Consider the following 13,311-nt stretch of genomic DNA (forward strand, 5'->3'; position numbering starts at 1 on the left):
CAGCAATCAGACTTGGTCTTATGGTTAAAAGTGAAATCCAGCAGACATAAGATTGTAAATAAAGCACTTTTTAAGAAAAAAATATTAATTTAAGAGAGTGTACTACCCAGCCTCTGGGTTATGCGACGGCGGGCACCGGCTGTCCGGCCCCCCTTCCCCTCCGCCCAGACCGTTGGATTAACTGTCCTCCACAGCCCCAGGTAACGGTTAGTAACAGTCAATAACAGCGCCCGCACTCCCTGAAGCTGAGGGGGCTGCATCCCTGGGGCGTCCCGTCGACAGCTCCAGCCCAGTGGAGGGCTCCTCCCGTCCGCGGCGCTTTCCGGTCGTACCCCCCCGCCTGCCGCTACCACATCCTCTGCTGACATCAGCCCGCGCCGCCATATTGGAGGAGAAGCCACCTCTGCCAGCTCGGCCTCATCAGGTGAGGAACGCCGGCTACCACCGCCACTGCCTCCGCCTCTCCTGCTTCGGCCGAATCCCGCTCCCTATGATTCTCCTCGGCCGGCCACTGTCCCGTTGCGGATAAGACGGAGGCAGGAGTGGCTCCCGTCCCTTCTCCCCTCCCTAGCTGTCGCCAAGCTCCTCTCCCTGTGGTGGGTCTTTGACCTTCCACCGCCTCCAGCCATGACTTCCTTGACCCAGCGTAGCTCCGGGCTGGTGCAGCGCCGGACAGAGGCCTCCCGCAGCGCCGCCGCCGACAAGGATCGGGAGGCGGGAGGCGGCTCCGAGGATGGAGGCCGCCGGGACGAGCCCGGAGACGACGAGAAGGGCGACTCCAAGGAAACGCGGCTCACCCTTATGGAAGAGGTGCTGCTCCTGGGCCTCAAGGACCGTGAGGTGCGGCCGGGGGCGCTGAGTAGGGGGTGGCTGAGGGGATACCGGTTATTCGGGGGATTATGGAGGTCGTTGATGGGGAAGGGGAGCCTAAGTGGAGCTAGGGTGCGGGTGGGATGGGAGCAAGGACGCTGCTGGGTGAGTGTTGCTGTGGGTTTGGGGCAGAGGCGTTTCGGGGGACGGTGGACTGTGATGTTGCTGGGGGTAGGGGCGCGTGCTGGAACAGGCTCGGGATTTTGGAGGAAGTGGGGAAGGTGATTGGATGTTGGGCGAAAGGAAAACTGGTGGAGATTTCGGATTGCCCTTTGAATGCAGGGGCTCTAATATTTGTAGTATGCACCTCTGGGCTGGGACAGAGGAGAGTTCACAGATCTTGGTAGAGCTTGGTGCTAATAACACCAAGGTCGTGGGTTCAATCCCCGTATGAACTAATCACTTAAGAGTTGGACTCGATGATCCTTGTCGGTCCCTTCCAACTCAGAATATTCTATGATTCTATCTCAAGGCAGGCAGTGTAGGGCTTGGAGGAAGAAGGGGACCTGGAGCCTCTGGCAGCGTCGGTAGTTGACTTGGTCGGTAGGCCCTGGTTAGACCAGTGATATTTATACTCTTGTACTTACCTGTAATTCTAATGTGGGAGACTTGTTTACTCCTATATATTTTGTCAGACACAACTATATGGTGCTTATGGGGTTCTCGGGTGCTTTAGTATGCTTAGCAGCCCTTTTTAATAAGGCTTTACAGACTAATGTGTGTTAAAAATGTCTTAAACTTTGGGGATATGTTTGACAAAAATGGGCCTTGAATAATGAGAAGTTTTTCAAAATGAGGAAATGGCATTATTATGTAATTATGTGTTTTTACTGAATTTATAGCTTAATTAGGTGTCATGATACTGTGAATAACAACCATTGAAGAAGGTATACTTCTACCAGTGTGCTGGATTTTTTGTTTTATTTCAAAGAGGTAATCAATATAAAAAGCACGCACACTGCAGAAAGTCAGTTGTTGGTTTAGTTTGATGTGATGTATGGTGAAGTATAATATACCTTTATTTTATATATGTGTTATAATATGACTTTAATTAAGCAACCTGCTTTTTTTTGGTGAGAAGCAAACTAATGAAGCAGTTCATTGATTTGGGTGGAAGTCTCTTAAAACTGTGCATTCGTGAGCACAGAATAATGGGGGGGAAAGCTGCTAAATTATGTGTTCTTTGACTCTACGTTGCATCTAAAATAGATTTACTGGTTGATAAAGAATAGGTTAAAGAGTAGCTTTCATAGTTAACATTTGTTTTTAATGTGTGTTTGTATATCTGTATATATACTTGCCACAATAACGTATTTTATTTGTCTCTCAGACTGTGTATTTTGGGCCATATTCCTGTAATCCCATTTTTTTCAGATGGACCTTGCCATGGCATCCTAATAAAGTCAGTAGATATTCAGTGTTGTATTCTTCCATCTGTTGAATCTGAAGATTTGTGTGTATGTGCATTTCTCTTTCTACATACCTGAATAGTTGCATGAAAGTAAGTTAAGCATGGCAAGACAGATTTCTGTCAGGATTACCTAGGAGATCTTGCCTTGAGGAAGGTGGGATAGACTGTGTGATCATTCAGCCCTTTTTTCCCCCCATGATTGCTAAATCTTCTGAATTTGCAAGCATTAGGCTGTAAAGATTTCAAGGCAAGGAACAATCTGTCTGCCTAGAAATATATGGTGCAAGTATTCCTAGTATATCAAAAGTTAATAATTAACATTGGGCCTAAAAATCCAGCTTTGCACTCATGTGCATTGAAATTGTAAATCATCTAACTTTGCTAAGTGTAGCAGTGGCAAACACTGCAGGTAATCTAATATTTATTTGTATGGAAAAAGAAACTAAGAGATTACAGTGGCACAAATATTTGTGACTCCCTTGAGATTTTGCAGTTGAGACAGACAAAAGGGATGATAATGTCTTTAGGGTAGGGAGCTTATGTGCACAAACCTCAGCATGCATTGTTTCTGTACTTTGTTAGACATGATTCATTAGAGTTTGTATTTTGGTTTTGTGTCTGGTTGTACTCTTTTTTTCTTACACTATGTAAACTGCTTTGTCTCCATGAGTTTTCCCCTTTTAAAACTGAAAATAAAACTCTAGATTAAATTTCAAAGTTTTTTTTGTTCTCTATTGTTCTAATGATAAGTAAGCAAAACTTAGGTACTTTATGCATCTGGAAATGCTTTTTATAAAGTTTTTACTTCTGATAGAATTGATTTCCCATGATATTTGTGTGAGATTTTTCCATGACAACAAGCAGAGAAAAGCAATAGAGTCTGTAAAGTATAATTGTATAATTGTGAAACTACATGAAGTGTAAGGGAAAGGCAAAGACAGGTATGTGAGCTATGAGCTCAATTGAAAGCCAGTAAATTTAAAGCTGATAACATGATAACGTCCTTCCTTTTTATTGCAACAGGATAAAATAATTAAGTGTTGAGTTTAAAGCAAATAAATAAAATAGTCTGAATTAGTCTAAGAAAATGTTTCCCTAAAAATAGCTTCTTTCTCAGAAAAGTCACTGATAACTGCATTGAGAACGGAGGTGTTTTTTTGGTAATTTTATTTCTAGTATTAAACACTGGTGAATATGGCTTAACACTGCATAAATTTATTTTAAAAAAAGCCTTGTACGCAAGGAGCTGCCATTTATAATTTTTAAGTGTAGGTGGCAGAACCTTTACTCGCAGGAGAGAGATTTTCAGGAAGATTCAGATGGTGATGGATTGATTAGTTTAGTGTTTCTAGGAGATGGTTAGATATTTACGTGAATCCTGCTTTCAGGATAGTGGAATGATTGTAACAACCACAGCCAAAAGTTTTGCGTTGTTGCTGCAGTATGGGTGCAGTCATGGGAATGTCCAGTTGCCCTAAAACAAACACAGCACGCTTCAATCCCATTCTTAATGCTTGAACACAATTAACTATATTTTCATGTGCTTCTTGGACATGGTCCTTTTTTTTTTTCATTTGGCCTAATAAAGGGTAGTTTATGTATGTGGGCTGGTTGCTCTTTTTTTCCACGAATGGTTCTTCCATTTGTCTCTTCTGTGTATACATAACTATTTCTGTATTCCAAGGTCAAGATAGGTTTTAAGGGGTATGTGCTAAAATATGTACATGCTTGTATAACATGACAAATCCGGTGTCCTGGGAGGAGCAGGAGCACTAGAACAAAAGGAGCATCTATAATTTATTTGGAAACCCTTCAGAAATATGACTGGGAAAGGGATTAATATTCCTTTATTTAGAATAGAGCAATAGCCTGTTGCTATAGGAATAAAACATACTGAAATAAAATACTTTGCTGTATTATGTTAAAAATAGTATTGCAGTAAGATAGGTCAAAGCCATAGCAGGGAGGTTATTCTGTAGAACTACTGAAGCTTCTGAGGTCACCTCTCACAAAAGAAGGAAGGGATAAATATTGTTTGCTTATTTACAAATGACAGCTAAGAGATGAGTACAGGTCACTTTTTTCATTACAACTTTTCCAGACATCTTGTAACTCAGTCCCATGGAAAACCGAGAGATTGCTAGGTTCTCTGCAACTGTTGCTCCATTTAAGTTTTTTATACATGTAGCGGGTTTTATGGTTGGTTTGGTTTTTTTGGTTTGGTTTTCTTTTTGGAGTTCTCGCTCAGTACAAGTTGGGAATCTATAAAAATACAGTAATGCACACAGCTGCTCCTGTCCTCCATACAATGTGCCACAACTAAGCAAATTGAAGCAGCTATAGAGTCACAGCACCTACTTCTGTAGTTCAGATAATTATATTTAGTAAGATAAAATACCTATTTGATCTGTAACTTATTCTTTATTTGCTGAAAGAAAATACATAAAGTACACTGAAATAATTGTCATGTACTGCAGTCTGCTGCAACAGTAAATATTTCTAGTTTTATTTACATTTTCATTGATGAACATTAAAATGTCCTTTGTGAGAGTAAAGTAATGTTAAATCACGTAGGTACAGAAATTCTCTTGGATCTTTACTACTCATGTTTGGCTTTCAGAAACTTCATTTATTGCTGAAGATTTAGTGTTACAGCATAGCTTTTTTCCAAATAGTACATGTGAAAGTCTCCAGTTTATGATACTTTTTGTTGTATTGAAATACGTTATTAGGGAGCTAGTTTGCCTGCTTGTATTGGGTCTGGCTGAGCTGGAGTTCATTTTCCCATAGCAGCCCTCACAGTGCTGTGCTTTGCATTGGTAGCTAGAAGGGTGTTGATAACACACCAGTGTTTTGGCTACTGCTGAGCACAGCATCAGCACTGTAACATTCCTTCTGGGAGGGGACACAAGTAGGCCAGCTGACCCAAACTAACCAAAAGGATATTCCATACTGCTAAGGAAAGGAGTAGGAAGGGGGGACATTCATTGTTTCCAATGGCCGGCCACTAAGAAACCATTACGTGTGCTGAAGCCCTGCTTCTTGGGAAAGTGGCCGGACATTGCTGCTGATGGGAAGTAGAGAATAAACCTTGTTATTTTTTTCACTTTGCTTTTGTGCATGCAGGCTTTTGCTTTGCTTTTGCCTTAATAAACTGCCTTATCTCAACCCACAAGTTGTTTTCCATCTTATTCTCTCTTCCCTGTCTGGCTGGGAAGGGGAGTGATAGAGCAGCTGGGTGAGCACCTGGCATCCAGCCAAGGTCAACCCACCACACTGCTTCAGATGTGCTGTTTTGTGTTGATTAGATTAGTGCTAAAATGTAGGGGTTTTATTCTTACAAATCTGAGTAGCTGGATTTGTTACTGAATTTTATATTTTTATCCTAAAGAGATTTTTCTGAAAGGTGAAATAGGAATATTGAAAACATTGAAAATATGACTGGCATTTTCCCTGATTTTAAGATTTGCCTTTGTGAAATTCATATTAGGATTCAGAAGTCTGTGATTTTTTTGCCTGTGTAACAAACAATTGAATTTTCAAAAGCCATCTTTGTATCTTTTTTTTTTCCCCCCCTCTTCCCTTCCCTCAAAAAAAGTTTCAGCAACAGCCTGAATGTCAACTCAAAAGCTCCCAAGTTATTTGGAAAATTTCTGAGACAAATGAGTGAAACATGAAGAGGCATCTACTGAGAATTTGCATTTCAGTTGAAGAATGACGTATGAATGTGTTGAAACCTTGACAAAGGCATGCTTTTTCTCAAATCATAGAATCATTTAGGTTGGAAAAGACCTCTAAGATCATTGAGTCCAACTGTTAAACTAACACTGCCAAGTCTACCACTAAAACCATGTCCCTAAGTGCAATGTCTACATGTCTTTTAAACGCCTCCAGGGATGGTGATTTGACCACTTCTCTGGGCAAAATGTTCAGGGCCTAATAACAACAAAGTATGGAATGTCTGTGATAAAAAAGTCCTTCTTTTCTAGTATAGTATAGACCTTTTTGGTCCTTTTTTATTTTGTGTCCATACCTAAATTACAGGCTAGCAGAAGATAAGGTGTGTGCTATAAGATGCAGTGAAGTGCCTCTTTATCATGCTGCTGAGTAAATTCTGCTTTTGGGTTCTTTGGAGAACAACATGCTCATTTGGAAGCAGCACTTTGAATACAAGTAGACTCTGTGTTAAAATGGTGTTTGTATTTCATGGTTCTGTATGCAGCTAGTGTGGTTATCTAGCATGGCTAATCTGTAATCTATATTATTTATTCATGAATAACTTTGAGTATAGTATAGTCCCTTCTTTCATGTCAAGCTGTCCAGTGTAGGACAAAGTCAAAAACAATGTTAAAGCCTTTCTAGTGATACTTCTCAATATTTTTAAGCACTCTTAAAGCTGTAACCTTTTAATTTCCTGTAGCAATCTGTTTTTATTAAACATTTTGCATGAAATGTAACTGAGAAAGTATTGCTGTTAATTGCTAGAAGTGGAACTAAAAGCTAACATCATTTTATGTTAAAGAAAAAGTGGTGTTATTTCAGGTGTTCTTTGATCCTAAAGTAGTTGAAGTACTGCAGCATTTATTTCAGTTACTTAAGCTTCACAGTAACAGGCTGCCTTTGCAATGCTAAATTGACCAGGCTAAGTGTTACAGACAGTATATTCAAGAATAACTTTCCTACTCACAGAGCAAATAATTACTACAGCACATATTTCTGTTTTGCATTACTGGGGAAATCATAGAATGGTTTTAGTTGGAAGGGACATCCAAAAATCATCTCGTCCAACCCCCCTGCAATGAGCCGGGACATCTTCTATGAGATCAGGTTGCTCAGAGCCCTGTCCAGCCTGACCTTGAATGTTTCCAGGGATGGAGCATCTATCATCTCTCTGGGCAACCTGTGCCAGTGTTTCACCACACTCATCATAAAAAATTTCTTCCTTATATCTAGTTTCTTCCTTATATCTAGTTTCTTATCTCTTCCTTATAGTCTTCCTTATATCTGCCCTCTTTTAGTTTGAAACTACTACCCCTTGTCCTATTGCTACAGGCCCTGCTGAAAAGTTTGTCCACATCTTTCTTATAAGCCCCCTTAAAGTACTGAAAGGTCTCAATGAAGTCTCCTTGGAGCTTTCTCTTCTCCAGGCTGAACAACCACAACTCTCTCAGCCTGTCTTGACAGGAGAGATGCTCCAGCCCTCTGATCATCTTCGTGGCCCTCTTCTAAACCTCCTCCAATAGGTCCATGTCTTTCCTGTGCTGAGGACCCCAGAGGTGGATGCAGTACTTCAGGTGGGGTCTCACGAGAGCGGAGTAGAGGGAGAGAATCACCTCCCTTGATCTGCTGGCAATGCTGCTTTTGATGCAGCCCAAGATAAGGTTGGCTTTCTGGGCTGTGAGCACACATTGCCATCTCATGTTCAATTTTTCATCCACTAAAAGGATGGGAAGGGAAAGCTAGTCTGGAGTAAATGTGTGGCTCAGTTTCCTCTGCATAGACAGCATTCTCAATTTGTTTTCTCATAACTTTTAGTAAAGAAAGAAAAAAAATAATAGTCAATTAATCACATGCCACTTTTAACTGGGGTTTTTTTCCAGTTTGCAGACAGGTCTCAGATCAATTTCAGTAACTGATTTTCTTTCCTTTCAGCAACATTCATAAAATGTTACTGCACAATGATTTCACATACACATATCAGACATGGAAAAAAATATCTTTTTTTCCAGTTTGTGATGGATCATTAAGATAATAAAATAGTATGTGTTGTAAGCTAGATCTTTGTAATTAGAGAGCTGTTAAACACTCATAGGTCTTTTACTATTTGTGGATGTTACAGGATTTATTCATTACAATAGGAAATTAGGCTATCAAACTTTTTGCATATCTTTCTGTTGCTGATATTCTTTTAAGCACTTGTAAGCTACTGTCCTGGTTCTGGCCAAGACAGGGTTAATTTTTGCATCAGCCAGGATGGGCATAGCCAAGACCCTGGGTTTATTCCATACAACCTCCTGCCATGCACAGGGGGTATGGAGGGGGGTGGGTACCCTTCCGGTTTGGCTGGGGTGTGTGGAGTATGTGGTCAGGTGGTACCGGGTTCTACTGTGAGTATGTGAATTGTTCACCTATCTTGTACACTCTGCTATTAGTATTGTTGTTGTTACTGTTAGTGAGTGGTGCGTGGTCTGGGATGTTTCAGTGGGAACACTTAAGTTGGGGGAATACCATTCCTAAACCATGACAGCCTTATTTGGTGCCCAACATGGAACACTAAGGGTTGAGATAGCAACAGATCTGCCCAGAGCGTGTTAGAAACAAATTTGATCTAAGCATTTGTTGTATTAGGTCCAGAACCACTGGTCACAGTGTTGCTTGGTCTGTTCACGTGGTTGTGGTACCTAACCCTGTATATATTCCCATATATGCACTATGTGCTCTTCATGATGTTCTTTTTCAGAGCAGGGAGAGGGATCAGGATTGTTCTGTTGCTGTACTGTGGGATATCAGTTTATGACGTGATAACATCAAGGACAATGAGGGTCATTTGGGATATGTATTCAGTGTTGCTCTTCTGCCCTTACTTCCTACCTCTGGGAATTTATTAATAATCGTACCCAGTCTGTGGGGGAAACAAGGGAGGATGATTTTCCCCAGCTTTTCACCCCCTTTTTCTCCTTCAGGCCTGTTACAACAGCTTTTGAGAATTATTAATTCCCTTTGGATGTTAAGGAAAGCATGTTCTTGTTGCTAAGTCTGCCAGGTCTCCTCAGTGCGGTCCACACCATGTTTAGAGTCAGGACAGAGATTTCTAGGAAGGTCATTCAGAGATCTGCCCCAAGGGTGGATAGTCATGAGTGGCATGGAATGTAGTAAAAAATGGGCCAGGTTTTGGAGGACTTCTCTCCTCCAATGGTTTGGAAGTTCAACAACTACAGGACCCTGATAAAATGACAGAATATTTGAAAGGAAAAGGCTGTGGCGATTCCAGAAAGGCGCAAAGTTATGCAACATTCTGGGCTCTGGCTACTTTTTACCAGACACTGCTCTATACTAGACAGCACCCTCGGGGGGAGGAGGGAAAACAGACCAACAGGCACTGTGGTCCCTCAAACTGAAGCTGAACCAGAGGAACAACCCGTGTCAGTAGCAGTCGTCCCTATACAGAAGAAGAAATCCAAGACCGAATCAGTTCTCTTAGTGAGGGATGAAGAGGAAGCAGGGCCCTCAGAACAGGAGGAAGAGGCAGGGCCAAAGATAATCACCCAATCCCTATCCCCAGGTGAGCTTCGAGATATGCAAAAAGATTTCAGCTGCCATCTGGGGTGAGCACATTGTGACCTGGCTGCTCCGATGCTGGGACAGCGCAGCCCACTGTTGGAAATCAGAGGGTAGTGAAGCCAAGCAACTGGAATCCCTGTCCAGGGATGCAGGCATTGACAAGGGGATTGGGAAAAAGACAGAAATCCTCAGCCTCTGGAGGGGACTCCTGTCAAGCGTGAGGGAAAGGTATCTTTTCAAGGACAATCTATCCATGCACCGAGGCAAGTGGAACACCATGGATCAAGGTAACCAGAAAAAATTAGCTATGCTGGTGGTACCATATAAGGATTCAAATAACGAGCAGTCCCCTATAGATCCAGATGGACTCCAGTATACACAACCCATGTGGCAGAAGTTTCTACAGGTCACGCCATCGTTGTATGCCAACTCATTGGCAGTGATGTCATGGAAAGAAGGCAAACAAACAGTGGATAAATTGATTGCCTAACTGGCAATATTAAGAAAGTCTCTCTTCCCCCCTACAGGCCTGCATCTCAACTGTGGAAAGACTGCCCAAAGACTTCCTGCAATTTAAAGAGGAAATGTCCCATGCCCCGCCAATACAGACCAGAGCCTCTGCTATTAGGAGCCTCCTTATCAATGCCTTTCCAGCTACCAATACAGATCACAGCATTGTAAGGGCTGCTATGGGAAAAATTAACTCCATCTCAGCAAGACCCAATACAATCTCCACCCCTTATTCCATACCATCTGTGTCATACTCGAATCCAACACAATTTAATAATGCTATATATCTTCTAACTATTCCATTGTATTTTACCTAGGTAGCCTCATCTCCTCGGATGGTAAGATTGACGGAGAGATAGACAACAGGTTAGCAAAGGCATATAGTGCCTTCGGAAAGCTTCATAAAAGAGTTTGGCAAAATAAACACTTGAAGAAAAGTCCAAAGATCAGTGTTTACAGAGCCATAGTGCTGTCTACTCTCTTATATGGATCTGAATCATGGGTCATCTACTGCCACCACCTGCGACTCCTAGAACGCTTCCATCAACGCTGCCTCCGTACAATCCTAAACATTCACTGGTCAGATTATGTGACTAATACATCTGTTCTAGAACAAGCAGCAGTCACAAGTATTGAGGCCATGTTGCTGAGAACACAGCTGCCCTGGGCAGGACACGTCTCAAGGATGAAGGACCACTGCCTTCCTAAGATCTTGCTTTATGGTGAACTCGCCACCGGCTGCCGCAAGAGAGGAGCCCCAAAGAGAAGATACAAGGACTCCCTGAAACATCTCAACCTTGGCCATATGGATCAACATAATTGGTCTACTCTGGCCTCCAATCGGGAGGTCTGGAGACACACTATCTGTAATGCTGCTGATGCTTTTGAGAAAGCACGCAGGATCACTCTTGAGGAGAAAAGGCAACGCAGAAAGAATCGTGTCTTGCAGAATATATCACCTAAGGAGTCCTTCTGCTATGCCTTTTGCAACTGGATGTGCCTATCTTGTATTGGCCTTTTTAGCCACCAATGCGCTTGTAACAAACGTGGGCAGAGCCCTCCCCAAATCTTTGTTCGCGAAGCCTAGCCACGATGATGATGATTCCATTGTATTTAATTTTGTTACTGAAATCTTTTTGTACCAACACTTACAACATAATCTACATCCTTAAACCTTCTTTATACCCAACATACAGATTTATACATTTCCATTAACTACTATCCCCCATCCTTTCACAGATAGATATTATTTCCCCATTCCATGGGCTTCCCCTACCAATGTTCAAAAACAGGCCATGACTTGAGCTCCATTCCATCAAGATGGGTGCTCAGGACAGGAGAAGCAGCACACTCGATCGTTGGGCATCAACACTGGCCCAGCCCAGGGCATCGTTGCACTTGCTTTGCTCCTCATGAAATTCACCCTTTATCATCAGTTCATGTCATTCCTGCTACTTTACTTCCTGTAACATACAACTCACACCACAGAGTATTTTCCCCCCAAGGTTAAATCTCCTTGAGGCACACACCAGGTGGTCTCATCCTTCCACATTACACACCAGGTACACCCTGGTCCCTGAGCAAAGACAATCCCACAAATGGGTTTGCCTTTTCCCATGGGAGGAGAAATTCACAGCACCTTCTCAGACTACTTCCCTATGTGTAGTATGGGAACCTTATCTCCTCCCACAGTATGTAGGGATTTTGTTTGGGCAGGACCAGGGCTGTTGGCAGATCCTCTGGTATTAAACAGCCAAGTGGCTTTTGATAAATTTGTATCCCAATGCTTCCATGCCCCATTGTCCAGTGCTCTCAACAAAGTCTTTAGCAGTCCATTATATCTCTCAACCTTTCCAGAGACTTGTGCATGATGGGCAATGTGATACACCTACTCAGTTACATGTTTCTTTGTCCAGGAGTTTATGAGGTTATTTCAGAAATGAGTCCCATTGTCTGATTCAATTTTTTCTGGGGTACCACACTGCCACAAAATGTACCTTTCAAGGCCCAAGATGGTGTTTCGAGCAGTGGCCTGGTTTACAGGATATGTTTCCAACCAGCCAGTCATTGCCTCCACCATGGTGAGTATGTAGCTCTTGCCTTGGCATGTTCATGGCAGTGGTCCAATATAGTCAATTTACCAAGCCTCGCCATATTGAAAACCCAGCCACTGCCCTCTATTCCAGGGAGATTTTACTTGCATGGGTCGCTTGATTGCAGCACGTTTCACATTCATGAATGACCTGTGTGATGGCCTCCATGGTCAGGTCCACCCCTTGATCACGAGCCCATCTGTATGTCGCATCTCTCCCTAGATGTCCTGATGTTTCATGGGCCCATCGGGCTGTAAATAGCTCACCCTTCTGCTCCCAGTCCAAGTCTACCTGAGCTATTTCAATTTTGGCAGCCTGTTCATTGTTTCGATGTTCTTCAGTGCACGACTTTTGGGCATGTGAGCATCTACGTACCTTTAGAGCCATATTTTCCACCTGTGCAGCAATGTCCTGCCACAATTTTCACAGAAATTTCACAGAATATTCTGAGTTGGAAGGGACCCACAAGGATCATCGAGTCCAACTCTTAAATGAATGGCCCATGCAGGGATAAAACCCACAACCTTGGTGTTTATTAGTACTATGTTCTAACAATGCAGCAACCCAAATGGGTTTACCCCTGCGTTGCCAATTGGCCTTCTTCCACTGCTGTAGCCACCCCCATAGGGCATTAGCCACCATCCAGGAGTCAGTATAGAGATACAGTACAGGCCACTTTTCTCGTTCGGCAATCTTTAGGGTCAGTTGGATGACTTTCACTTCTGCAAACTGACTTGACTCACCTTCTTCAGTGGTCTCAATGACTTGTTGTGTGGGACTCCACACAGCAGCTTTCCACCTCCAATTGTTTACTACCACACAACAGGATCCATCAGTAAACAGAGCATAATGCCTTTCATCTTCTGATTAGTTATATGATGGTGCCTCTTGAGCACGAGCCACCTCCTCAGGCAATGCTTCAAAATCTCTGGCTCCTAGCCAGTCCATAATCTCTTCCAGGATTCCCAGGCAGTTAGGTTTCCCCAGTTGAGCTCATTGTGTGATCAATGCTACCCACTAACTCCACTGGTTGCATGATATGTAGAGGGGCTGTTTCCTTTGAACATCCTGTGTAGCACAGGCAATCACAGTGCCAAGAGGAGACATGCTTCTCTAATGGGTTGACCCTGGCTGGATGCCAGGTGC

The 13,311-nt window shown here is 42.8% G+C and overlaps 1 protein-coding gene across 1 annotated transcript in view; it reads left to right on the top strand.

The window, feature by feature from the left end:
- The first annotated feature begins 348 nt into the window (after positions 1 to 348).
- LOC135405141 (Golgi phosphoprotein 3-like) overlaps positions 349 to 13,311 on the top strand; it is an 83,340-nt gene continuing 70,377 nt past the window's right edge. Inside the window, exon 1 of the mRNA XM_064639852.1 lies at positions 349 to 840. Within this exon, the coding sequence (XP_064495922.1) occupies positions 628 to 840 (213 nt within the window). The 5' untranslated portion in view covers positions 349 to 627. The remainder of the gene's footprint in view (positions 841 to 13,311) is intronic.

Source organism: Pseudopipra pipra, chromosome W, assembly GCF_036250125.1.
Source record: "Pseudopipra pipra isolate bDixPip1 chromosome W, bDixPip1.hap1, whole genome shotgun sequence".
Taxonomy (NCBI): Eukaryota; Metazoa; Chordata; class Aves; order Passeriformes; family Pipridae; genus Pseudopipra; species Pseudopipra pipra.